Raw genomic sequence first — 25,813 nt, forward strand, 5'->3', positions numbered from 1 at the left:
TTTTGAAAATCAATCCAAGTTTGTTCTTGCTAAGCATAGGGTAAATTAAGCCTTCTGGAAAGGTTAAAATAATAGCTAATTGATTTTAGAGCTTAATTTATTGGGGTTTTCTATTTACTTCTGTATTAACTGCTTAAGAAAAAAAATCTTCAAATGCTTTTGAGTATTGTAAAAATGAACAGATTGCAGTTTTTTAAGCCTTCCATTTCCTGGGCTTTGGAATACAAATACATCCTAGCAATAGAAAAATCAGTACAATAATACCTCATTTCTCAAAAAGCTTAGAAAAACAAGTGCTGACAAAGGAACCTCGTGAAGTTTAAGAGAAAGAAATGCAGGGTTTGCATCAGGGACAGAACGAGCCCCTGCAGCAGCTCCGAAAAGCGCCCGAGGGTCCCAGCGGCAACAAGTTGAACGCAAGCCGGCCGTGCACCCTTGCTCTGGTAAAGGCCAACCATACCTTTTGTGTTAGCTAGAGCATAGCCAGCAGGCCAAGGAAAGTCACTATTCTCTGCTTGAGCATTTGAGACACACATCTGGAGTAACCGTGGGCGGTTCGTGACTCCCCGGTGCAAGAGAAGTCACCCTGCTGGAGCGATTCCTGCAGGGCTCATGAGGAAGGGTAGAGCCTGTGGGCTGTGAGGAGAGGTTAAAGAAATTGGGTTTCTTTGCTCTGAAGAAGAGAAGGCAAGGGAGGGGAATAATTGCAATCTTCCATTACCTAAAGTGCGATGGCAGAAAAAAGAGTGCCGGACGTTTTCTCAGAGATGTTCAGGGAAGGAGAAAAAATTAGTTCCTAAGACCATTCATATTTTCTTTTTCGGTTCTTTTGGTTGGAGTACTTTTGTCATAATGCCTCTGAGATTAAGCCAACCAGCAATTTTTTATCGCATTAGGGATGGTTGATTTGGAGTGTCCTGTTTCCTTTCGTTTGATAAATAATGAGATTTGAAACCAGCAGTAGCTAATATATGTGCCATCAGACTTTAGTTTTCATTATTTTCTTATTTTGTCTCAGCATTCCTTCTTCTTGAATTCATTTGCTTTCTTACCTTCCTGGTAACTTTCCAAATATTTACTGTTCACCCCATACAGATACTAATCTGAGAAGTACAGTCATACAGAAAACTGGATTTTCAAAGTGATAAGCAGATTGTGCTTACAGTAGCTTTCCTATGCCCAGTGGTATGAAAACATACTATGATAAATGTGAGCATTAGGACATGCAGATTATGTCTCATTAAAATAACACATTAATAGACAAATCGTTTATTTTCCATATTGAAGAGATGGCAAAACAAAAGGGTTAAGCTGCGTCTCTGAACCATAAAGTTATTGCTCACTACCAACTAAAAATTGCCAAGAAAGATACTGGCAATGAGAGGTTTGTTTTAGCAATAAATGAGCATAGATATTGCAGATACTTCTCATCTGCATTGCATTGAGCCCTCATACTTGTCACAGTGGAATAACAGATCGGGTCATTGTAAAACTGCCAGATTTCTCGTGCTGTAGTGCACGTTGTGTTTTGCTATTGTCCCCATCCTTTTTGTCACATTGTTCTTTCCCAGGCTTCAGTGTTTGAGAGTGTTCTGGCTCCCGTTACATGGGCGATTTGGGGCCGGCACCATTTTTTGTTTTGCTTTCTTATGTTTTACAAAAATCATCTTAGAGAAGAGGATGATTTGTCCATGATGATTTTAAGCTCTTGAACATGGTAATTTGTCGCTACAGCTGTCCCCGTGTTATAACTGCATTGTCAAACCTGGTGTGGGTGTGCCTCTGCACATAGAGAGCATAATTTGTTCTGAGTAATTGAGGATACCTTGATGACAACAGCTGTTTATGGGGCCAGCTCCTTGGCTGAGTTGCAACAGGGACTGTTTTTCCTTTGATGTGGACATCCCCACGCTTAGTTTCCATAAATGCAGTTGCCTTTGCATTTTCTTTTGACTAGAATACAATACTCAAACAGTATAGCAGTGCGCTCAAGCTTCTCAGAGTTTTAGGCAATTTAGGAAACTCCTTGTAGATAATCGTCTTCTCAGAGAAACTAGTGTCCTAAATTTGTGTGTCTTTATTGTTTCCTTCAGAAATTATTCTTTTCATGTCATATTTGTTATCATAATAATTATTTTTTAATCTCTTCTGATTTTTGAAATCCGTTCTTCGACTTTTCTCTCTGCATTAGACCTTTCTGCAATAGAGGCTTTTGTTGGTACTATAGGCAAGTGAAATAAAGGCAGTAGAATTGATGATAGTCAAAGAGAGAGAGTAGATGCAAAAAGAAGGTTCTAAATAAAATTATAAAAATTGAACCCTATTAGAAATTTATTTTGATCGAATGAGACAATAGAAAGGTATTTGGACAAAGTCCTTTAGGTCTTTTTTTAACCATTTCTTAATTGTGTATTGTTTTAAAGTCTCATGAGAACATCAGCCAAGATTAGACTTGAGGGGGGAAGAGAAAGCAAATTGTTGTTGTAAACAGTTTATAGGCAGAGTGTATCTAAATTTGTTAAGCTTTTAAAAGGTGAGTTATTTTGAGTCTAAACTGAACAAATGAGGTTGAACTTGATAAATGATGTTGAACTTGTAGTACCTTTGCGAAATGCAGATGATAATGTCTTTAAAATAAATTACTCATGAATAAATCAAGATGTTGAAGTTGCAAAGGGTAAGAGACGGTATAACAGGGAAATTCTTTGACTAGGAAATTGTTTCTGAGACCTTTCTTTATAGTATATATGAAACGCATAGTGAATATCATGAACGAGAAATATTTTAAATGTCAGATACTGATAAGATTGGAGAAAAACAGTTGACGGCAAAAATGATCATATTGAGAGGTACTGTGCTGGTTTAGGGCTAGTAAAAGGCAAATGCAGATTAAATTTAGATAAATGAAAAAGAATAGGCCCACAAACAATAACACAGAAGGTGGAAGAAATATCAAACAAGGTAATTATGCAGAATATCAGCTTACAAAGGAAAAGGGGTTGTGGATAATATCCTGTCTAATTATAATACCTATAAAGGAGGGTAGTCACACGAACTAATCTCAGCCACCGTATACCCCACAGGCTCCTGTATAGACAGTGGAAAACAGCTGAATCCAAGGGTGAATCCGGGATCCCCTAAGAAAAGCGCCTGACAGTTGCCTCGCTGAGTCTTTTAAACTGCTTTCTAGAAGTGCCAGTCTCTCTCAGTGGATTACATACCAAAACAAGCTCCGAAATTTTAAGTACCTAAAATAATGGTGCAAACACTCATCTTGCCTCTCTCTCTGGACTTTTCCAATTACAAGATTAAAGGCTAGAGTAAAACCAAATTCTTATTGTACAGCTGTTTTAACTGCAAGTGAGCATTTCCAGTACCGTATTCCCCACAGACAAGCATTGTGGCTTAAATGTCACTTCAGCTACTGCTAATAGATTTCCAGAGATCCATTTTTTCCACCTTTTCTATCCTCAAATATAATCTGTGAAACCAGATAAATCCTGCAAGCTTAGGCTCTGTTAGACCTCTGATGAGAAAGTTGGTGGCTCTTACAGAAGGTTAGCAAATAAGGAGAAAGGGGGAATTAAACCAGATTGTGTCCATGAAAGGCTGGCCTGGAGGCAAAAAGATGAGTTTTCATGCTAGTAAAAGTAGAAGGATGCTTATCTCCTACACAAGGAAATGATAAATAGCACCTGTACAATTCGAAGAATGCCTTTGATTCCTAGAAAGCAGTAATCATAGAGGAAAATGAAGCTGTGCATAGACAGTAAATCGGGTAAGATTATTTCTTTTTGCATTCTTAAGTCATTCCTCTATTTGTAGGATTTACAGTGAAATACTTAATTAAATGATTTTTTTTCATCAAATAGGCTTTCACAGTTTTCATTGCAAGGGTCACGTATACCTCTGCTTGGCAGTATTCCAGAATGATTATAGTATTTGTAAAATTTCACATCTGGGAAAGAGAAATATATACTAAAACTCAGTTGAATAATAGTGATGCAGTATCTTGTTACGTAATAGTCAACAAAACCATTATTTATTTACTTTTTGTTTGACAGTAGTAAAACTGCTGCAGTTTTATCTTTCTAGCATAAAGTGAGAATAAAAGTGAAGAACAACAGAGCTCAGTGGTGCTATTATATTTCAGCAAATTGAAGTTTTCAAAATGCCACTTCTGCTTCTCTCCAAAGAAAAAAAAGGTTGATTGTAGAGAAAATAGCATGTTATATCTTTGGGAAAAATAGTGTAGAAAGATTTGAAAAGGAAAGATCAGAGATGTGGCAGCATTGTTAGAACCATTGTGCAGACATTTTATTTGTATTGCTAAGAACTGTAGAAGTTTTCATTTACTGGGGAGGAAACTGTAAATATGCAATATTGCTTTTTATGTTACTAACTTCATTGAGTTACTCTTTAATTGTATATAGAAAAATTTCTACCAGTGACTTTACAGCCGAATGCTATAATGAAATGTCACTTCTTTTCAGAAAAATGTTACTTTCCCTTGATTAGCTGGAGTATTAAATCTGTTTCAGTAAATGAATCTATTGATTTTAGCTTAATGTGTTGTAATAAAAAATATTTGACTATGTTCTCAGTTGGTAGATTCATGAGGTACCATGCTGGATTCTGTACACGCATTGATGTGAGGTTTTTATCTATTTTTCATGGGTGAAGCAGAGAAGTCAGTGTTGGTACAGCAGGGAAGTAAAGACCTGGGTTCCGCTGGAGGACGGTTCTCTCACTTAAGCTCTGCAGAAGTCATCCACGGGCTTGCTTTCACTGGGTCAGTGAAGACCCTGAGAGTGCCCTAAGGTGGGAGAGAATGAGGCTATAGCAACATAGTGCTGTAAAGCCTCTTGGTCCAGCTGTTCAGTCTGCTAGGACTCAGGCAGTCTTCCAGAGGTGGTTCATATCAACCACGGTCCTCACTGCCTTGTGGAGCTGCCCATTGCCTACATATTAATGCTGCACCACACAAGAAATAAAATGCCTGATTAGTGTCGTATGTTAACCTACCCAGTTGTAATTTAATAGTAATACAGACAAGTGCAACCCAGCTTCTGCTTCATTTCATTAGTGGGTCATGGTTAGCCACGCTTGATTGCTGACCATTGCAGGAGCAGATTAACCAAGTGTTGTAGCATTTTTTTTTTTAATACACACACACAACCTCTGAAGAAACCTGCGTGGGATGTGGGGAAGACACTGGTCTACAGTAGAAGCAATGTAAAGGAGTATGCAAAAGCAGAATTAGAGAAAAGAATGTTTGTTCTTTTACATAATAATGCAAGATACGGTTACTGTATTTTCCCACATCATTACATTCTCTTTCCATTGGTTACACTTTGGATGCCATTAATGCATAGAAAGAGGTTTCAGAGTAACTTAACTTCAATAGAAGGAAAACAAAGGACATCTCCAAGTAATTCAGAAGAATGTTTGTAGATCAGTGAGTCAGAGGTTTTGGACTTACAATACTGAAGTTAACGCTAAAGCAAGCAGACCCTGAATTACTTAATGACTAGCTTGTTAATGTTTCATTCAGAACTTTAAGAAAAAAGTCTGTAATTAGTAATAATTGCTAGTAGTATTAGCAGGAAACTACAAACCAAGGCTTTCCATTTCAGTTCATGGATTTCCCCGCTGTGTGCACTCTTGCCTGACAAATGAACTCCCTTTTACCTTGGGCTTTTCAACTGTAGAATTATGTATGTAAACCTCTTTTTTATCTAAAGCAAGCTAATGAAGTTGGTTGAACATATAAAAATACACTTTGAGATTTTTGGGCAACAGGTTACAGAGTTGCCATGCCGTTACCTCTCTTTTTCTTTTCTTATCTCTTTCCAGCGCTGCCTGTTCTTCTAGAGAAGAGCCTTTAAGAATTTATTTGTTTCCTGGCTGGAATTGTTATTGACATTGTCTGGCTCTAGAATAGGTTTATGATGTTACTTGTAATGCTGTTACATCATGTGAAAAGCAAAACAAATGTTTTCAGCTGTATTTGGTAGAGAACTAATGCTGTTTCAGTCGTGGGCCTCAGGTAGGGGAGGATGGCTGCTCAAACACAGCTGTAGCGCTTGAGCAGAGCACTCAAATTAGGCTCTGAATTCTGGAGAATTTAAGAATCAGCCCATGCAGGGGTCTTTGCAGGCCACAGCTTTATGATGTGGTGTTTTTTTTGGGAGGTCATCTGGTTAGAAAACTCAAGAGACTTTTCTTGGCTTTGCTTGCCTTAGGTCTTGCAGGCTAACTGGGTGAAGTCATTTTGTGAAAGAAGAATGAAGACTAAATATCATTGCTTGCTTATTTTGTTATTGATCTACCATACAATAACGAAGTGTATGAGCAAAGCCATGAAAATCATGCTCATGTACAGTGGGCTTTCCCAGATTTCCTCTCGGTCAGGGCTTTGGCAGGACCAACTATCAAACCATTGATTATCTCCTGTTGTCAGCACTCACCATTCAAAGTTGTAATCCTGTTTAGTTGATAGTAAAACAGAAACTCGGATAAAATCCTTATTGATTTGTCTAGAAACGCTGCTGCCCAAGCAGACCAAGAAGTTCATAGGTTTCTGAAGCCACATCTGGAGAAATCCATAAAATCCTCTGAAGCTGGTTGTGACTCTTCCAAATCCATGAATATTATCCATTCCTCTGCCTTGTGATTACTGCAGTCTATCACCTCCCCCCACGTCCATTACCGTGGTGTCCTGGGAAATCTGGCTTCCTAACTCTGTGCAGATTCATTAATAACAATGAATAGAAAGGAAGTAGGGGCTTGCAATGAAAGGTAAAGCAGTAAGAACCCCTCTACAGCCTCATTTACCGACAAATTTGTGCCATCAATAGATTATTCCTTGCTTAACTTTCTTTTAGAGGACTGACCTCATCAGCTGGCAGGCACCGTAAAACCATTTGCAGTGTCTGAGCCACAATTAACTTTCCCTATCTAGCCCCTTCCGTTCTGTAACCCCACAATGATCAAGAAGACCTGCATGCTTAGATTTTAGATTATAGGTCAGATTATACTAAACGTCTTTAATTGCTTTTGAAGAAGGAGGAAAAAAGGTTTCCATGATTTAAGCCTCAAAGCCAGTTAGGCTTTGAAGTTTAAGGCAAACTATTCAAGAAAGGGAAGGAGTTCAAGCCAGCTCAGTGCTATAAAGGCAGCTGAGAAGTGAGTTAGGGCAGTTGACTTTCACTACAGCAGTTGCTTTGATCAAAGCTAATTTGTGAAAGTCTGCATTAAGTCAGCAGCCATTAATCTTTTTGTTGTGATGTATTATCAGTAATGGGAAAAAAAGATTATTTCCCTTCTAATTGAAATCTTAGAATGATGAAAAATACAATGAAAAATCCCTAACGTGGCTTTTGCAGCTTTTTCCCCAACACATCTTTGCTTTATTATTTAGATTTTATAGCACTGCTGAATAGATTTTTTTTTTTTTGGTGGTTGTTGTTGTTTGGCTCTTCTTGGCTTTATGTTTTATATTATTGTGGTGTTTCATCAAGGCATTTATCAGCTCCCTCATGTAAGTGGTTCTGGCGGTCACCTGAAACTCATCTTGTATCATTAGCTACAAAAATGGAAGGTTGAGTCAGCAGGGTTGTGAACGCCAATCTTAGCAATCAGGTGTAAGCATGCCCCCTCAAAATGGCGAGGTTTTAAAACTCATTAAAGTTTAAGCTTTTTTTTGGTCATCCTATATTTGAAAATTTGAAGTTCTTGCTTTCTTGTATAATACAAATACAACACCTGAGAACTTTCTTTAAAGAATGTTTTTCTGCTGTAAGAGACTTGTGTGATTTCAAGATCTGGCACTCTTTTAAAAATACTAAGTATTACAGCAACCATATAAAAGCTACAATGAGCAGACTGAGCTCTCCTCTCTAGCTTGATCCTTTGGTTCATAGGAGACTTGGTTGATGACAAACCATTCAGTCTACTGGATGGGGATGGTCTGAATTTTTATTTCCGACAAGTCCTGTAAGCCTCTGTGTGTTCTAGTGTCAGATTTATGAGTAACTAGGAATTGGCTCTGAAATGTATGAAGAAAAAAAAATTACTACTTTTTGTCCTAGGCAAAAACTGAAACGTATGTTAAATATAGGAGATTAAAAGCAAGTTTGCTTAGTTCTGGTCTTAGTTTATGCACACATTCTCTCTGTACCATCTCAACGTATTCAAGTATTAATAGGATTTCTGGATGTTGAAAACATTTATAAATTTATAATCTTGCTCCCTACCCCCTACCTTTCTAATAATGCTTGCATAGCATGCTTAATAATTTACATATCACTTAGATACCAGTATTCGATAAAGTCAGTATGCCAAATTCAGCTTCCAATGTTATATGTTTCTTTGTTTGCCTACTATAGTGAAGAATATAAAGCAAAATTTTGATTATATCTTTCTTAATGTTGTTATGCAGTAATGTTCTGAGGCAAAGAAATTTGAACCATGGGGAAAGCAGAGCTGCTAACAAACCAGTTTGGGCTTTGTTAGGCAGGGGAGTAGACATATGAATATATAACGTATGATTATCATAAAATTATGGCCTGGAAATTGAACAGTCATGCTGCTGCATTTTAGACAGTACATTTATAATAAGCTGTAATAAAGTAAACATGTGAATGGGTATAAGAAGAGGCATTACTCGCGACCACAAATGTACGTTCAGTTCATGCTTTTGAAGCTCAATTTAACAAAGCAAACAAATTTCCTTGTAGCGTTAACACAATTGTTCTCAGTGGTGAATTTTGATTTATGGGAAAAAAACTTTAAGCGTATAGAACTGGCTGTTTGGGATCTAAATGGAAGAAAAGTATATGATTCATAATGGCTGTAATTTGAAAGCTGCGTGTTGTTACAAGTAAAAGTGGGTTTAAACGACTCGCTTGCAATTACTTGCTACTTTGGATTCTAGTTTAAATGTATTTTAGTTTATTCTGGTATGATTTGGTGTTTTTCTGAAAGAGTATAAACCCACGTTTTCTAGGAACATTTCAGAAGCCAGATAAGCAATGATGAGAATTCGGTGTAGAGCCCAATCCTGATAACGCTAGTGTGGGCTAATTGATCTAATGAAACTGCTCGGGGGTATATAACTTGCAAGGATAAGAGTTTGTAGAGCCGGGGCCCACATGAATAGTGACAGATAGTATCTGACTCGTAAAAGTAGTTTTTCCTCAGAAGACAGAGAAAGGCTGCTGGGAAGCTCCTGATAGCCCAGCCCCGGGGAGTCTCCCTGTAACCCATCCCCGGCGGTGTGACATCAAGCGACAGGACCGCTAGGAGGCTGTGAGAAGTAGAGATAAAATAAGATGAATTTAGACTCCTACAGCAGTAATAGCTTGGGTACAAAGAAAAGATGAAAAACAGTCATATGAGAAAGTACACTGTAAAATCTATGTGTGATAAACACAAACATTAGTCAAGAGAGCCATCATTATAGAGGTGAAGTCCAACATGTGAAAAGCAGAAAATGTCAGAAAAACTCTTCATCCTATTCTGAGACAGTCGTCTCTGTTCTCTTTTGTTTATTTTGAGGTATAGAAATAGCATTGCCAAAGGTTGTAAAATAGTGATAGCACTGCTTTGTCTCTAAAAGATTTGTTTGGGTTTCTGCTGATAAATTATTAAAGAGATCTCAGCTGCCCTGTGTCACAGGATTTCTTGGTAGCATGAGTGTAAGTACCTGAGGGGTAATTAAGATTGGGTTTAGAGAACCTAATGGGGGGTAAATGCTTTCCCTGTTGTGTGACCACAAACCATCCCCCTCTGTTTCCCCATTTGCAAACTGAGAATAATAAGCCTTACGAAATTCATAATTTATGAATGAGCTAAGTGGTGTTTTCAAAGTATATTCTTTCCTGTCGGTGCATAACTCTTATCTCTGGATCTTTGTTTCCTAGCATGCAGTGCTCTCAGGTTGGGGCTGGCTCCCTTTTGCAAAAGCAGTCTGAGTGAATAAAACACAAATCAGGGTTAAGACTGGCTTTCACGAGCTAGCTCATGTCAAGTAGAAATACAGTCCTCAAAATATATCAGGCTGTGGGTGAAATGTTTCCTCCTGGAATCATTTCTACATTATGATTACAGCTTTTTCTATCAACTTGCACTGTATATCCTTGCTCTTATCTTGCCCGCCTGTACAGTTGCTTACCTTCCTGGTGGGGGGGGGCTTTTTTCAGAAGCCTCCAGTGGGTTCCTTGCCCTTCACTGAAAGGATTTTTTTGCTTATTTGTTTTTGCGTAACCTGCTGACCAGTTCTGAGGTTTGCTGTGGCATTTTACTACTTTGCTTGCATCTGCCTGTTTTTCTTTGGTGCTTTGATAAACACTGCCAAGTTTCAGTACTGACCCCAGGGATCATTAGTGGCACAATTATTCTTGGTGTGCCAAATCCAAGCTGGCTGTCTCTGGCCCCTGCAAAGTTACCCCAGGTGCTTGCAGTGAAACATTGTTCTTACCCCTTCCTACAAATTCATGAGCTGTAGAGCAGGTGAAGCTCTGTTTGCACCAAATACACATCCTCTCTACAGTAAGTTCCCACTTTGAGAGCTCTGTAACTGCTCTCTTACTGCCTGGGTGTTTACTGCAGTTCCCCCCTCCGTTAATGTTTCTTTCCTCTTTCCTCAGCACATGCTGAGGGTCAGAATTCTATGAGCTGCTTTTTTGATACGACTTTATTTAAGAGCTCATCGCAGTGAAGATAGGCCAGGTTCATGAGTCCTCAGCACCAAATTCTTCTGTTTCTCAGTTTTTACAGAAGATGTGCAGAGAGATCTTTTTTCTTTAATCCATAGACCTGTGATGATTAGAGTGCCTGGGCAAGGGGTATTGATCTAGGAGGAAAACCATTTATTACTTTGTTTCATTTAACTGTTCAAGATATGTGTATGGACCCTTGGATCTCTGCTTCCCATTCTTGATGATGATTAAAAGAAAATAGGTTTTTGAAAAGCTTTAAAGTTCCCTCAGGAGTGAGGTGGAAATGGCAAAGTCTAGCAGGAAGGTCAACTGCTCTTTGAGTACTGTAGATGCCTAAGTTTTGATGCCCAGAAGTGTTCAAAGAGTTTGCTGGTTTGCTGTGGCTGACCAGGTTTTCCCATTGAGTTAAACGGGAAGTGTAGAAAAAAGAATATATTGAAGAGTGTGCATCATCGAGCAAAGCATTTGTGCAAACACAGATATATTTCCACATCATGGTCTTAGCACTTACCAGTTATCTGCTTTGTTGTAGATACCGGTGTTCCTCTGAGAGTCCCAAACAACGCTCAGGAAAACATTGGTTTCTTACAGAGAGTTCAGATGGTGTTGCAAGGTCAGGTGTACAGGAGACCTTCCAGGATGCATTAAGAAATCTATTTCCAGCTGGCACAAAGTCATTAAACTTGTAATATCACTATTATCCACATAAGAGGAAGGCTTTTTATTTCTGATGTTTCCATCAGTCAGTTGTCAGGAAATCACCAGGACTCCAACCCACTCTATGTATCAGAAAATGGTATCCATATTTGAAATTCCTACATGTAAGAATGAGAGATTCTTTGAGAAAATATTATATGTTAAAGAATAAATCATGAACTGTGAGTGCTAGACGCTGCCAGTCAAAACCCCCCCAAAATCCACAATTTAAAAAAGCCTTGCTCTTGTTATTTTGAAACATGATTTTTCTTTTTGGCTTTTTCCATGATTTTCCAGTGCTAGGTGTTAGCATTGTGGTTTAATTTGGTGTGAACAAAAATGTTAAATTTTTGATATTTCTTAATGTTCCTTTCCAGGAATGAGATCTCAAAATTGGAGCGTTTCCATTTCCTATGTGCACAAGAAGTGGCATAGTTACACTTAGAAGGCTTCTTTAATGTTAAATAGACATATCAACTGCATTGTGTTTACCCAAGCAGATAACCATTTGTTGGGTAATATATTACTTAAAAGGAAACACAATCAGTATGTTTAATTTAGCAACAGAATTGGTTACCAGTGCTCTTATTTTACTTTCAACAAATCTATGTTTTGGATAAAATAATCTCTTGAATTGTATTAAGAAATGGATATTAAGCTGCATTACAAAATCTGTTTTGGCTTGAACAAAAATGTGAAGCAGTTAACTTACTGACTTCTGCCACTTGACAGTATTGATATTTGTGGTCCTGTGTACACTAATGGTATGAACAGGCATTTAATAACCGTCTCTTAAATTCTTACAGTTCTTTGAGAAGTTTTACTGTGGAACACATGAGATACTTTATGGGAATGGGGGAAAAAAGTTCTTTAAAAGCATCTGAACAAGCTGTCCGAGAATTAGGAAGAAGCACTGAAGGCACAACTTGGGATCTGTATTAGGTGCTGCGTTGTGCCCTGTAAGTGTTGAGGGCTCTAATAACTACACGGCTACTGACTCTGTAGGATGTTCTCAGTCAAATCATTAGAATGTCTTACATTCATGTCCTCATCTGTAATCACATGTAGGAGTGCTTTCCCAGGATAGTCCTTGCCCATACGCACACTCCTCTGGAAAGCTGCGCATGCACTAAAATCGTGCACTTTGAAGCTTTGCTTTAGGTGTATTCTCAAAATAAACGTGAGCCCTGTTTCTCACACCTCATTTCCTCTCAGTTGTCTTGGTTTGACATGAAGGTCCTTGGAGTTGGCTTGTCACCTTTCAGTCTTCAAAAAGATCTCATTTTGAGTTTGGCTTGTCTTTATATCTTCAGAAGCTGCTTATTTTGTTACTGCTGCTTCTTTATTTTTTCTGTCTCCATCCTGTTCCTTCAGGAAGTCTTGACCCCTCTTCGTTTCCTCAAATTCACATGTAGTTGTTCTTTTTGTTCCCTGGCTGTTGGCATTGCTTCTCCCTGGTCTTCAGATGATGCCCTTACTGCTATGGAGTCATATTACCAGTGGGCAGGTTAATGCTCTCTGTCATCTAGGACATTCCACATAGCTTGAGAAGTTTAGAAATAAAGTCTATGTAGTACTTCGCAGTTGTGGGCAGTCACAGCATTTGAGAGTAATGCAGAAGTCGGGATTTGAGATGTGCTATTTTGCTAGAGAGGTTTTATTTCCTAAACCGTCATTTGTGGCTGAATGTATCCCAGTACCCTCAGGACAAGGAGCTTACAAATGTCATAGTTTTTTTACAGTTCTTAGAAAAATGTGGTTTAATTTTTGCGGGATGGATGACTAGAGAAGGTGTGGGCTCTAGTTCTCCTGCAGTAGGAGACTGGGAAGCAACCAGAAGGTTTCTCCCTCATGAACACACAGCTGATCATTTCTTTTGGGATGTACTGCTTTCACTTGTTTGTTTGCTTTGGCTGTGAGAATGGATCCTAATGGAAAAAAGTTAGTTATGATATCAGAGAGAGGAAGAATTACTTTACAGGCCTTATGCGGCAGCTCTAAGCTTTTCTCCCCTCCAGGCATTGGAACTTGTATTTAAAACAAGAAAACAAACAGTTTGTGTACCTAAGCGCATCAAAAAGGAATGCCTTCATTGCACATGCCAGCTATAAAAAGAAAAGGCAGATTCTTAGAAAATAGAAAGCCATTACATTTACAATCTATCTTGCCTGTGTGTTATGGTTCCTTTTTTTAATTCTGTATTTAGAAATAAAGATCTTTTTAATTTCCTAAGAATTCAACTGCTGCTTTTGCTCATTTGTTGTCTCATGGAAGTTAACATTTTCTGTGTCTACTATTACGATCGTTTCTTCTGGGATCTTAGAAATAGGCTGATGACTAGGGATGTGCAATAAGCAATAGAAATAGGTGAATTGAAGAATGATTTTCTTTGTATAAATGTTTGGTAATAGAGGGGAAAGTGCAACAAAAAGGAATTTAAAGAGAGAAAGGATTTGAAATAGAACGTGTTAAGATTTTGCTTACAAACATCACTTTCTTTAAAGGGGATTATTTACTGAGCTAAGATCATTTCAACTGCTTTGAAAAAAATATGCACATGGAAACACAGGGCTTCTTTCAGTCAAGTCTCCATTTATCTAAAAGCTTACCTTCTTTTTCCTTTCTAAAGAACTTGAATTATGGGGAAGGTAGATGAGTTTGTAAAGTTTAAGCTTCTCTACTGTAGATGTGCTTTCTGAAATATTAACTTAATTACCTTAAAATCTAAATTCTCACTCTTAATGCCTCTTCTGTCAAGTAGCGGCTTGCCTCTCCTTAGGGATTAAGGGTGATGAGACCAATGTTTGAGTGAAGCCTTCACAGAAAATATGTATGTTTCAAGTAAATGAAGGAATGACTCAGCAGGTGGAATGACGGACCATTCTGATGATCAAGTGCCCTATGGAGATACACAGAAAAGCCTTGGCCGCTGGTAGTCAGCAGAGATAATGCAGGCGTGTTCACGGGACTAAAGCTAACTACCTTCAATGTAAATGGTTTCTCCTCTTTTTCAGCTGGATATATTGTTTTTTTCACATTTTGCTCTAAATTAACATAAAATGTGGCTGCATATAGACACACTGTTGTGATAAATCTCAAAATGGCTCTATTATTCTGCCAGGTGAGATAATTTGAGATGGGTTAGATATTTCACTTTTTAAAATATATTTTGAATTTCTTTCAGAACATAGGGGATGGAAGGAGACTGGAAAATGGGAGATTTCCTAAACCTTAAATGTCATCATTCTTAGAAAAAGGAATAAGCTTACCCCCCCAAAGTTTTTCCAAGTGAATAGCCCAGATGATGATGGCAGTGGGAAGCCTTTCTCAGCAGGGAGAGGAAGATAGCTGTCATCTTCATGTAATCTGACATTCTTAAGCAATGGTCTTGTATTACATCCAGTCTGATTTGATAATGAACTATTGCTGAAATTGAGATGCAGCTCTTGCCCGCTTTTTTCCGATCACATCTTGCAGTCTAGCAGTAATGTAGTGAACCAGCTTCTAAGAGGAAGCTCATCTATATTTTTGGGAAGTGATTTCTCTTGGGCAAGTAGGCTGGTTCCTGATAACTAGATCCAATGCGGTCAGGAACAGCGAGTGTTCTTGCTGAGGAACATTTTCCTTCCTCTTGAAACGAAAGCAGTGTACAGGTTGGTGTTCGTCCTTGCCCAGGACGCAGTTGAGGTCCAGACCAGAGATACTGTTCTGATGCACGCCACCTCTGACAGCCGCGTGTCGGAGATGTGATCCTCTGGGCTTCTAATTCTGACTGGCTGTCCGAAAACAGGCTAGGGAATAAATATTTAATTAAGGGAGGCTCCATGGAGTCCTTAGTGTGGTGGGAGTTTCCGTCTTTAAATTGCTGAATGCTGGTTCAAGGCATTTTATCAACAGTATGGCAGAAGCAGTGGCACTGTACCAAAAGCCTTGCTGCTGCTGAGGGTGAGCATTTTGGCTGAGAACTGCCATCATTCCTAAGACACTTCTCCTGTTTCTGTGAAGCACTGACTAGGAGAAGCACCTCTCAAAAAGAGAAGTGATGGTGCGTTATTCAGATACTCCTATGGACTGTAATACTTAAGGGGGAGAAGGAGGGATGAACTCCATAGTGCAAAGGGAGAATTAAGAAGGCGCTGCTCTGAGCAGCTCAGAATGAATTCCCAAAGGGAAGGAAATTCAAGACAGTTAAATTTGACAGTTTCCCTGTCCCACTGTGAAGCTGAAATACGAGAAAGTAGCACGCAAGCGATAGGTAGATGTAAGGTGTGAATTATGGGTAAAAGGATCGCTATGGGCTCGTTCAGTCCTGTGCATAAACAATACCCGTTTAGACGTCTACTAAAATGCAATAGTAGAAGAGTATTTTTAATGCTGAAAAGTGTGTTTTGCTCAGAGTACTTGTAGCCTTGATCAAATGCCCCGCAGTTCCTAAACTGGTCATTAATGTTACAATAAGTACATTTGCAAGACTGAGGTCACTTAACAAAGTATAGGGAAGAGTAGGTGCAGTGTTTCTTCCTTTGTAAAATAATTTCTACAACTTGCAGTTGTTAAAGACTATAATCACCAGTTTTCTAACGGGAAAATTCATTTAAGGCAGCGCTTTGGCAGGTTGTTCATATTTTGTGGAAAGATCTGTCTTCCAGATTGCTAATGAATGGCCAAGCAAGTATCTAGATAGTTAATAATACTGCTTAATTGCCACAGTCAGATAAAGCTGCCATCTAATTTATTGCTGTTCTGAGCGTCTGAACACTAAAAGAATGATAAACCATGAGAAAGCCTTATGAGATGGTTGGTTAGTTGAAGTCATTGCCTGCAGTTTTATACATTTCTCTTTCCAGCAGGTGATCCTTCTAAGATTTCCCTGCTTTGGCAGAAAATCAGACACACGGTCATACCCCCTGCTGCCCCCGCTTCCGCTAGGCAGCTGTTTTCAAAGTAATACACCTTCCCAAGGCACTGCGCAGCCAAGGGTTTCTTCCTGGGTTGATGTATCCATAGTGCGCTAGAAAAGGATGTTGTCTTTTCCTGCATACGCCTGTCAGAACATAAATACATCCACAAATGTGTGTCAGTCAGACATCTGGACAGTGTATAACTTTTCAACGTGGATGGAAAGAAGTGACGTGCTGCACAGAGCATACCGCAAAGGAAAAGACTGCTGATCTGGGCAATCGGTTGATTTCATCCAAGTGATTATCAGCAGACACAAACTTCACTTAAGGATTAAATGATTTTTAGGAAAAAAGCTCTTTGCAGGTGATGGAATGGATGAAGAAATAATGTGTGACACGGAAACCTGACTCTGTCAGTCCTGCAGCGGGATAGGCCTTGGTTGTAAGCGGGTTAAACAAAATTGTCTTATAGTGCCTGTTCACTTGACAAGTAAAATCCCAGGGCTCCCTATCCGGGAATGAAGACAAGTATTCAGGGTAAATACCAAGAAAAATGTTAGGATTCTGCTTATGAAATTAAGGATAAATCCTGTACCATGCAGTACAGGAGGACTCGGTCCATGCTCAGGACCTTTGCATGAATTAATTGCCTTTATCTGGGAATTAATGGAAAAGAAGTTCATGGGCTTTTCCACTGTATGTGCTATTAAGCTGTCTGGAGACAGTTATGGCCTTTTTCAAATCTGCATCCCTCTGACAGTAGTAAATTCCCGTGTCACCACTCAGGAGCAAGTAGACAACAGAGGTGAAAAATTATGCTAATGAATTGCAATAACCAGTCGCTTTTTATGAGAGCGCTTATGCGTAAGATCCTGAACCCAAAGTGTTACATTACCTTGTACAGCTTTTCATTGGTAAACTATAGCAAACTAAACGCAGCTCGCAGTTAAATACAGCTTTATATTTCTGAAGAGGCCCTTTGGAACAAAGTGAAGTATACGGGTAAAATTGTTAAAGCGTTAGATAAGGTTCTCGGGTTACCATGGTTACTTGAAAATTTTGCATTGTATCATAGATTAGGATGCATAGGATGAAGTAGCCAAAACAACTAGGAAGTCCAATGCATATAAACTACGTTTCCAAACCACACAGCGTTGCCAAATAGAAAGACAAATAGCTCAGGATATTGGCTGCTGACAAATCTATGAATCAATAAAGAGAAGCCTGAAGGAGATTTAGAACATATGTGATTTGAAATCCCGCTTGGTTTTGGAGTTACAATCTTAATTTTTAAAGACAAATGAAGGAAAAAAAAAAAAAAAAAAGAAAAGAAAAATCCTCAGTAACGTAAAGAGTGGAATGATTTTCCATAAGCTCTTTCTGATATTGAAATCTGACGTTTGGCTTTGAGACCTTCAACAAAGAAGGTTGATGAAACATGGATAATACATTTCGTGCACTTAGGCTGGCAGTAGCACTTACACTGGAAGCAGTTTATTCCCATGGAAACCTATTTGCATTTGGGCCAGAAGTGACTTTTTTTCCCCCCTCTGTTAGAGCTGCTGTTGTTTTAGCATAATATAATTGCTGTATATTGACAGCAAATTTGAAAAGTATTTTTAAAATGTTGAGTAGCTGAGCATATATATAACAGAGATGTAGTCTGTGTTGGTTTTCTGTGTACGATGGAGGCATGTTGCTGAAAAATTCAGGGCAGCTTTTGATCTTCTATTATTTATCCCTAAAAGAAAGGAAAAAAGTGAATTAAAATATGCTTATCCCAAACAATTTTTTTTAAACAGGTGACAAAAGAACTGAAACAGTACGACAATAAAATTATAGAGTGCAAGTTTGAGAACAACAGCTGGGTCTTCATGAGACAGAGAATAGACAAAAGCTTTCCAAATGCCTACAGCACTGCCATGGGTGAGTAGAATAATTTGCTTCAAAAGTTTTTCAGGCTCAAATTTTAATGTTTTAACTCTGTTCTAGTTTAAGGAGGAAAGGCACTCTGTGTTCTCATTTCTAGTTGAGTCCTGGTTTTCCTAACTTGTTGTAGTAATACCTCATCTTGCAAATGCTGATGTCATGTTTAGCTTTTATATAGCGTGAACCCTTTGGCTTCAGGGTTATTTGATGAAGTCATTTAAACAAATACTCTGATGTAGTATTTAACAGATAATGCAGAAGCAAGTACCTAAGTCTTTGTAGAACTGCAAAACTTGCTCAGAGAGACTTTAAATGGCAGGGCATGCCTTTTAAGTGAGACCCAAGAAAGTTTTTATTTACGATAGCATTGCAACAGCGTCTAACTAACAAACATGAGTTCCTAGCGTTGTGTTGACTTGTTGGGATGTAACGCAAACTGGCACACTATGAGTTGAATTTGTTGAACAAAAAAAATCCATTATAATTTCACCTCTATTCAGAACGCCAAAACCATTATTTGGCAGACGGGCTAGAAAATTAATAGGAGAAAATGTCATCTTAAGTTGCTACAACAGTCGTACAAACAATGAAGAGGCAAACAAATGAAAGGTGGGGGTATATCCCTGCAGAATTGTGAGACTTTTATGTTCTACCAAACAACATTTTGCCAAGTATTGTAAATTAAATGATGTTGTTTACTTTCAGGTGAAGTATAAGAGTTTGAATAGGAGTGTGCAAGGCTGAATAACAATAGTCATGTTGATGCTGACTTCTGTTAAGTGCCAAAATGAAGTTTAATCATATTTAAGACCATGCTATTTACTAGGGCCTGCATAGATGATGTAGAATTTTCTCTGAACCATTCTCCTTCTGTTTCTGCATAAACAAAATGTGGTCATTTTGCCAGGAGATAAAAAAATCTGGTGGCACCTTAGGGAACCAGCACAGAATGTAGCTGAAATACTTGCTGAGCAGACCTGTTGAGAAAGAGGAATGGGCCACAAAAGTCATACAAGTGCAAGGACATCTCTTCATCACCATGACCTAAATTTCTGTTCTCTGTTTCACCTTATTGTTTCAATAGTTAGTTTTCCTTGGAGTTTTCTCTTCTTTAAGGAGTAGCATATTCTTCTTTCCTTCGTTCTTAAGAGCATATGCAGCTGCACTTTTTCTCATTTTCTCCATTTGTAGAGCAGCTATGTTATTCTTTATATATGACTTTTTTTCCCACCAAAACATAATGAACTTCCTAAAAATAAAAATTAAAGGAAAATTAAATGCTACAGGAAGAACTGTTTTGTAAGACATATTTCAAATTTTCCATGGGAATTTTCAGAACAGAAAGTGTTCCTTTGGCTTTAATTTTTTCACTTTTGACCATTTTTCAAAATCTCCAAAAGTTGTATTTTCTCATTTGAGACTTCCATTGTTGCCTTCTTTAGATCCTTTCTCCTCTGTTTGCTTCCTCTTGATGAAAAACACTATTTATTTTTCCCGATGGTTGAAACAACAACAACAAAATAAGTATCTGTCTCCATCTTGCTTTTGGCCTTTGATACCTTTCAAATTGAAAAGAGAAGGGCTTTTTGAGTGATTAAGCTAGGACAGCCCTTAAAAGTTGATATAGAGCTATACCAGCTGCCTTGTGGGACAAATTCTATTCCTAAACTACTGATCATCATAATGCTTTCCAACTGCTGAAGTCACATACAGTACAACTTTTAAAGCACCTTTTCACCAAAAATAAATGAGATGATAAAAAAATAATGCTTGGAAGATGTGTTATTAAAATGCTTTGAATGGTTCTGGAATTCTGCAGGAAAGAAAGGAGTGTTTTCAAGAGTCAGAGAATTAAATGTTGATTGTTATTCCTAACAATGCTATATTGCAAGTACATTTTAAGGAGCCTTAATGTTGTTCAGTACTCTAGGGGGTCAATAGATTGTTTTGCATGGAAATTGCATCCATGCTGCAGCCAATCCTTACATGCTATAAATTATCCTCTAATCATTTTGTACTTTCTTCCGAGATAGTTGTAGGATTCCTACTTAATTTCTTGTTCTTTATTTTCTTCACCCTCCCTAAGCCTCTCGGGAGGATTAATTAGAGGAGTACAATGTTACATAGGCAAAGTATTAAAAATATTTTGTTTGTTTTAAGAGAAGTAAGCCTTTTTATTTGTTCCATAAAATCCTGTGGGTGATTACTTAACCAACTATGACCTGAGGAGTCACGTTAAGTAATCCAAGTGTGCTCACACATGCATGCCTTGGCCACCGTGCAGCACTATGGCCTTTCCTCCATCATATGGTCTGGTGTGCTAGACATGTAGCTTGCTTGATGTCAAGTCTTTCAGCCACATGAAGGTATATGGGTTAAAAAAAAAAAGTACTGTTCATTGGGGGTTATGGTATTTGTAGTACTTAGTGGTGAAAAAAAAGAGTTACCTGAATTCAGAGGTTTTTAATATTAAGCCTGTCTTGTTTCTTGCTATTCAGATTTGATGGGGGTTTTAAAGCCACGTCCCACAAGGCCTTCGTTGCTGTTGCTTGCCTCAATAGGATGTCAGTTCTTGGCGGTTTTATAGTTGCCCCATGAAGCCTACACAGGCATGCCTTTTGTTTGTTTTAAAAAGAGCAATTCCCATGAGGTAGGGGCCCACTGCACTGCTTCGCTCTCCGGGGGGCAAAGCAGAGACACTTGACTCCTGACACAACCATCTTGTGAGAGCCCGTGTTTAAGGCTGAATACTCGAGTCAGATTATGTTATTTATTTTGCAAAGAGGGGATGAAATTATTGAAGGGCCAACCACAACAAATGGGTTTAGCAACTTGAGAATATGTTCTTTGTTCGCAGCTGTATGCAACAGCATCCAGAATCCAGTCACGAAGGAGATGCTGTTTGAGTTCATTGATAGATGTACAGCAGCTTCTCAAGGACAGACGCGGAAACACCACCTCGATCCTGACACCGAACTCATGCCACCCCCACCGCCCAAAAGGCCGCGTACCATAACATAAGGCCTCGGTCTCGGCGGATAGCATGTTTACAGTTCTGCAGAAGGTGAAATGCAAGTGTGAAGGATGGAAAAAAAGAAATTGGAATTGCTGTAAATACTTGGGTGTGGTTTTTTGAGTTGTGGTTTTTTGTTTGGTTTTTGGGGTTTTTTTTTCAAATTCCATGTATGAATGGACATTGTTTTGTAACTGATAAATTCAACCTTACCTTATGGTATTTGAAGATGAAATTTCCAAAGGTTTAGATAAGAACAGTACAACGAAGTCAATGGAAAGCTGCCTTGTTTATATACGGATCTCTTTTCACCTTTTATTTATAATGTCAGCAATCTGGAACTGAGAAAACATTGGGATGCTGTACTTTTTAGAGGCTGTGTTTAAAAAAAGCAGAAGTGTTTTTTTATTATTGTTATTCAACTGGTTGCGATTTGTCACCCATAGTATAATTGATCATAGTTTCCCTGCATTTCTGAGACTTGTGTTTAACAGCAAACAGCAATGTCGTTTGTGCTCTGTGTTGGTTAAAAACTAAGCTGTCTTAGATTTCACTAATTGCAAAATTAGCTGGGTTTTTGTTGTTGAACTATTAGAAAAGCAAATTCTTCTTGTAAATAGCATCCCTTCGAAAGGAAACATGCTGGGTGTTTGTTTTTCCCCCCCTGTTTGAACCTAACACACCAAATGTATAGTGGGCTGATTTTAGCTTTGCCTTTTTAAGTTTACCTGTAGATAAGGAATACACCAAATCCTTAGTATTAAGGTCTCCATTAAGAGACTGTTCCTAGTACAGGGCTTAGTTCTCCACAGTGATACCATTGTAAATATTACTAAAAACTACACATCACTGTGATATGCAAGAGTAATAAGCAGCGCTAATCATGATGTCTTAGATCCAGGCACAAAATGGCGAAAGAAATGCCAGACAACTCCTGTGTAGCGGTGAAGGTAGTTTAGGTGGAAGAGAGCCATGTCAGATGGCGAGTCTCCCGCTTTAGGTAATTGCAGGGCAAAGAGAAACCATTTAGGGGTGCGAACGAGTGTCCCAGGGAACAGGACACTCATCTGGAAAGGTGGGGTTGGCAGTCCCGCAGCACGGTGCTCATCCGCTGCCTGACTTTCTTTCATACCAAACGAAGAAGTGCATGAATGCCCTGACGGCTCTTGTTGCAGCGCACTGGCGGATGTTCACAATGTGAGTTTTGAGAAGCTGCATTCTGGTTGTCTAATGGAGGAGTTGTTCTGAGCTGGCATTAATTGGAAACCAAATGCAGACTTTAAAGTTTACTGTACATTTATCAAGCAGGGATTGAATTGGCTCTTTCTGTAGTTTACTTAGTGTGCGAGTCATCCATTCATTCAGCAATCTGATTAGTGAAGCTCATTAATTTGTTATAACTGAAATGCATTTCTGTTTAAATGTTTTAATGTTTGTAAGCAAAATTAACTCCTGCATTTTTTTTTTCTGTATGGAAACTTTACGACTATGCTTCGTGGTGGCTTCTCTGATTGTTTCTACCTGTTGCATAAATGCACACGGCATCATTTAGATGGTGTTCTTAGCATCTCTTTCTGGGATATTCCACGTGTCTTTTAGAGAACTGTAGGAGTTATATAAGTTACTTTTTATACTATGGTAAAACTCAAGGGGAAAAAAATGCGTTCATCAAAGTTCTTTTTTTCAACTGTACATAGTTTCTGCATATTATCTATAGAAAAGATATAATATCACCTATGCAAGGTTGCAAAATTATCTCCTAAAAAGAGCCTTATGAATTTGATGTGAAAACCTATGCAGCCTCTGTGCATCTTGCATTGAAACACACAGTGAATTATTTCTTCACTCACGTAAATAATTTCCCCCAGATTATACTTGTCATTGAGATTGTCATAACATACACTTTGTCACTGATCTTCTTGGTTCTATGGCAATTGCAACGTTTATGATGATTACCACCTTCTCCATGAGGTTAGGACATTGCATTCTTGTAAGGATGTGTCCAGGTTATTCCCATCTTTCTCCTTCCCAGCCCTTGCATCTTGTATTTCAACAAGACCTACTTTCTGGTTTACCTTTTACTTCAGAGCTGCAGCACCGCAGGCTGTCTTCCTCATGCATTCCACCAAGTCCACGAATGTGTTGCGGCCCTTGTATTTTGACAGTGTCTTTTTTTTCCACACTCAACTTGAAATGCATATTTTGAAAGAGTAATGACTCTGAGAAGGTTTCGAAGGCCGCGTTCACATTTGATTGTCAAACTCTTCTTGCACTATGACCTGTAGCTTTTTAGAGGTCAATCACCTTTCCTTTTCTGGAAAAGGAAGCTACTGGGGAAGGGTTGCATGAAGAACCTGATGAAAACAAATGGAATTTCACTCGGACCAGATGGGTTTAATGCTGTGAGAAATGCAAACCTCCTTTCTCTGCTACTAGATATTCAAGAGATTGAAGCTAAGAAGCAAAGAAGAGTCTGTGCCAGGAAAATAATGATGATAAAAAAACCCTAACTTGTCTGTTCTTTGGTGTACAGCATGAATTCATCCACTGTTTTGTCATTTGTTAAATATACAATTAAAATTTGGTTTCAGTGGAGTTTCCAGAAAATGTAAGTACATTCCTCTACAAACTGTGTATTAAGTATTTTAATAAAGTCAATGGTTTAAAATACTGTTGTGGTTTAACCCCAGTTGGCAACCAAGCACCACACAGCTGCTCGATCACCGTCCGTCCCCCACCACAGCGGGATGGGGGAGAGAATCTGAAGAGCAAAAGTGAAACTCGTGGGTTGAGATAAGAACAGTTTAATAATTGTATTTTTTTTTTAAAAAATTGTATTGAAAAGGAAAACAACTGGGGGGGGGGGGGGGGGGGGAAGAAAACGCAGGAAAAAAAAGTGATGCAGCTGCTCACCACCTGCTGACCGATGCCCAGCCCGTCCCCGAGCAGCAATCGCTGCCCCCCGGCCAACTCCCCATTTATATACTGAGCATGATGCCATACGGTATGGGATAACCCTTTGGCCAGTCTGGGTCAGCTGTCCTGGCTGTGCCCCCTCCCAGCTTCTTGTGCACCTCCTCCATGGCAGAGTATAGGAAGCTGAAAAGTCCTTGACTTAGTATAAGCACTGCTTAGCAACAGCTAAAACATCAGTGTCTTATCACGTTATTCTCATGCTAAATCCAAAACACAGCACTGTACCAGCTACTAGGAGGAAAATTAACTCTATCCCAGCTGAAACCAGGAGAAATACTTTTCCTAAAGATGTGTTTACTTTTGATGCCTGTGCTTTCCTGGTACCAGTGCAAGCATGAGGATACTGTGGTCTTATTGTTGTTCAGTCCTCCAAGAAAATTATCCACATTTTTCAGAGGTCGGTGGCTTTCCTCTCAGGTAGGAGTCCCCCAGCCCAGTGATGGCCATGATCCATTATGCCATTTGTAAGCACAGTTTGCTCTTCCTGCAACTAGAACCGGAAAGAAAGCAAATGTGCAGTTGCATGAAAAGTTGTGCAGGCGGTCTGCATGGGTCATCCCTGCCAGCTTAGCATCCAGCATGACCCTAAAGCTGGTAGCCCACCTACTCGGACCCGCTCCTGGACTTGTAACAGGGCAGTTTCCTTTTTCAGGTTGCAGCTGTTTAGAGTACGTCTTTCAGGAACTAAAAAGCCCACCTTGATTTTTTTAAATTCTTCTCATTAAGATCCTGCCTCCGTCGCTGGTGTGTTCTTGTTATGTGTGCAATTCCTGTGGCGCTTCTCTTGACCATTTCTGATTTGCAGGTGTTTGAGTGTGAATGCCAAACCAGATCTGGCCTTTGAGCACACACACCTGGGGAGGTATGGAAACTCCCCCAACCCCTACTCGGTACTCCCCTCGGCATGCATTAAGGAAGCAGGTTGATGCGCCCAGCCAGCACGTTGCACGGTGCAGTTCGTGTTGTCTTGCTTGTTCACGGGAGCCGTCCTTCAGGATCCCCGCTCCTCAGCATAGCAGCTCCTCGGTTTTGTGCCTAAGATGTGTGTAACTTTATATTTGCATAATGTCTAATGCATAATTGTATCTTACGACCTCAATGTATTCACAAAGGCATTGGCACAGCGAGCTAATTTCCTGGGATTTTTCTGTAGTCAACAGAGAGGGAATGAGAGCACAAGTCCAGTTTGCTCCTCCTGCATCTCTCCTGCAGATGTCTGTCTGTCTCTTCGGTGTTTCCTCTCAATTCTTTTTCAATCAATATGATGTGTATAATTTTATGTTACTCCCCTGTGGTATTAGGATTTTGTGAGCACAGTGTTAAATATTCTTATTGAGGGTAAATTTCGTAGCATCAAAATTCTTGCAGTGGTTGATCAAATTTATAATCTCATTAAAAGTATCCGATTAGTTGGTCAAGAGCTGTTTATTTTTCCATATTGCTTTCCTTTGGACCTCTAGTCAAATCCTAAATCCAAGCAGTTCTGTTAACTTGCATGAGAGTGACATTTGGCAGAAACCTTAAGCAGCCAGATCGCTCCCGTCCTTCTGCGCGATGGCACGAGGTTTGCTCTC

The 25,813-nt window shown here is 39.1% G+C and overlaps 1 protein-coding gene across 3 annotated transcripts in view; it reads left to right on the forward strand.

Moving 5' to 3' along the window:
* The window catches only part of RNGTT (RNA guanylyltransferase and 5'-phosphatase), a 194,754-nt gene extending 170,821 nt beyond the window's left edge, over positions 1-23,933 (forward strand). For 2 of the 3 annotated variants that reach the window (XM_087777260.1, XM_087777259.1), the window contains exons 15-16: positions 18,124-18,247; positions 21,108-23,933. In XM_087777260.1, the coding sequence (XP_087633386.1) occupies positions 18,124-18,247; positions 21,108-21,271 (288 nt within the window). In that variant the 3' untranslated portion in view covers positions 21,272-23,933. Of the gene's footprint in view, positions 1-3,083; positions 3,175-18,123; positions 18,248-21,107 lie in introns of those variants that run through there. The other variant, XM_087777261.1, reaches the window with a different exon arrangement.
* The last annotated feature ends 1,880 nt before the right edge of the window (positions 23,934-25,813 follow it).

Source organism: Nipponia nippon, unplaced genomic scaffold, assembly GCF_047370975.1.
Source record: "Nipponia nippon isolate SJK-2023a ecotype South Korea unplaced genomic scaffold, ASM4737097v1 scaffold_4, whole genome shotgun sequence".
Taxonomy (NCBI): Eukaryota; Metazoa; Chordata; class Aves; order Pelecaniformes; family Threskiornithidae; genus Nipponia; species Nipponia nippon.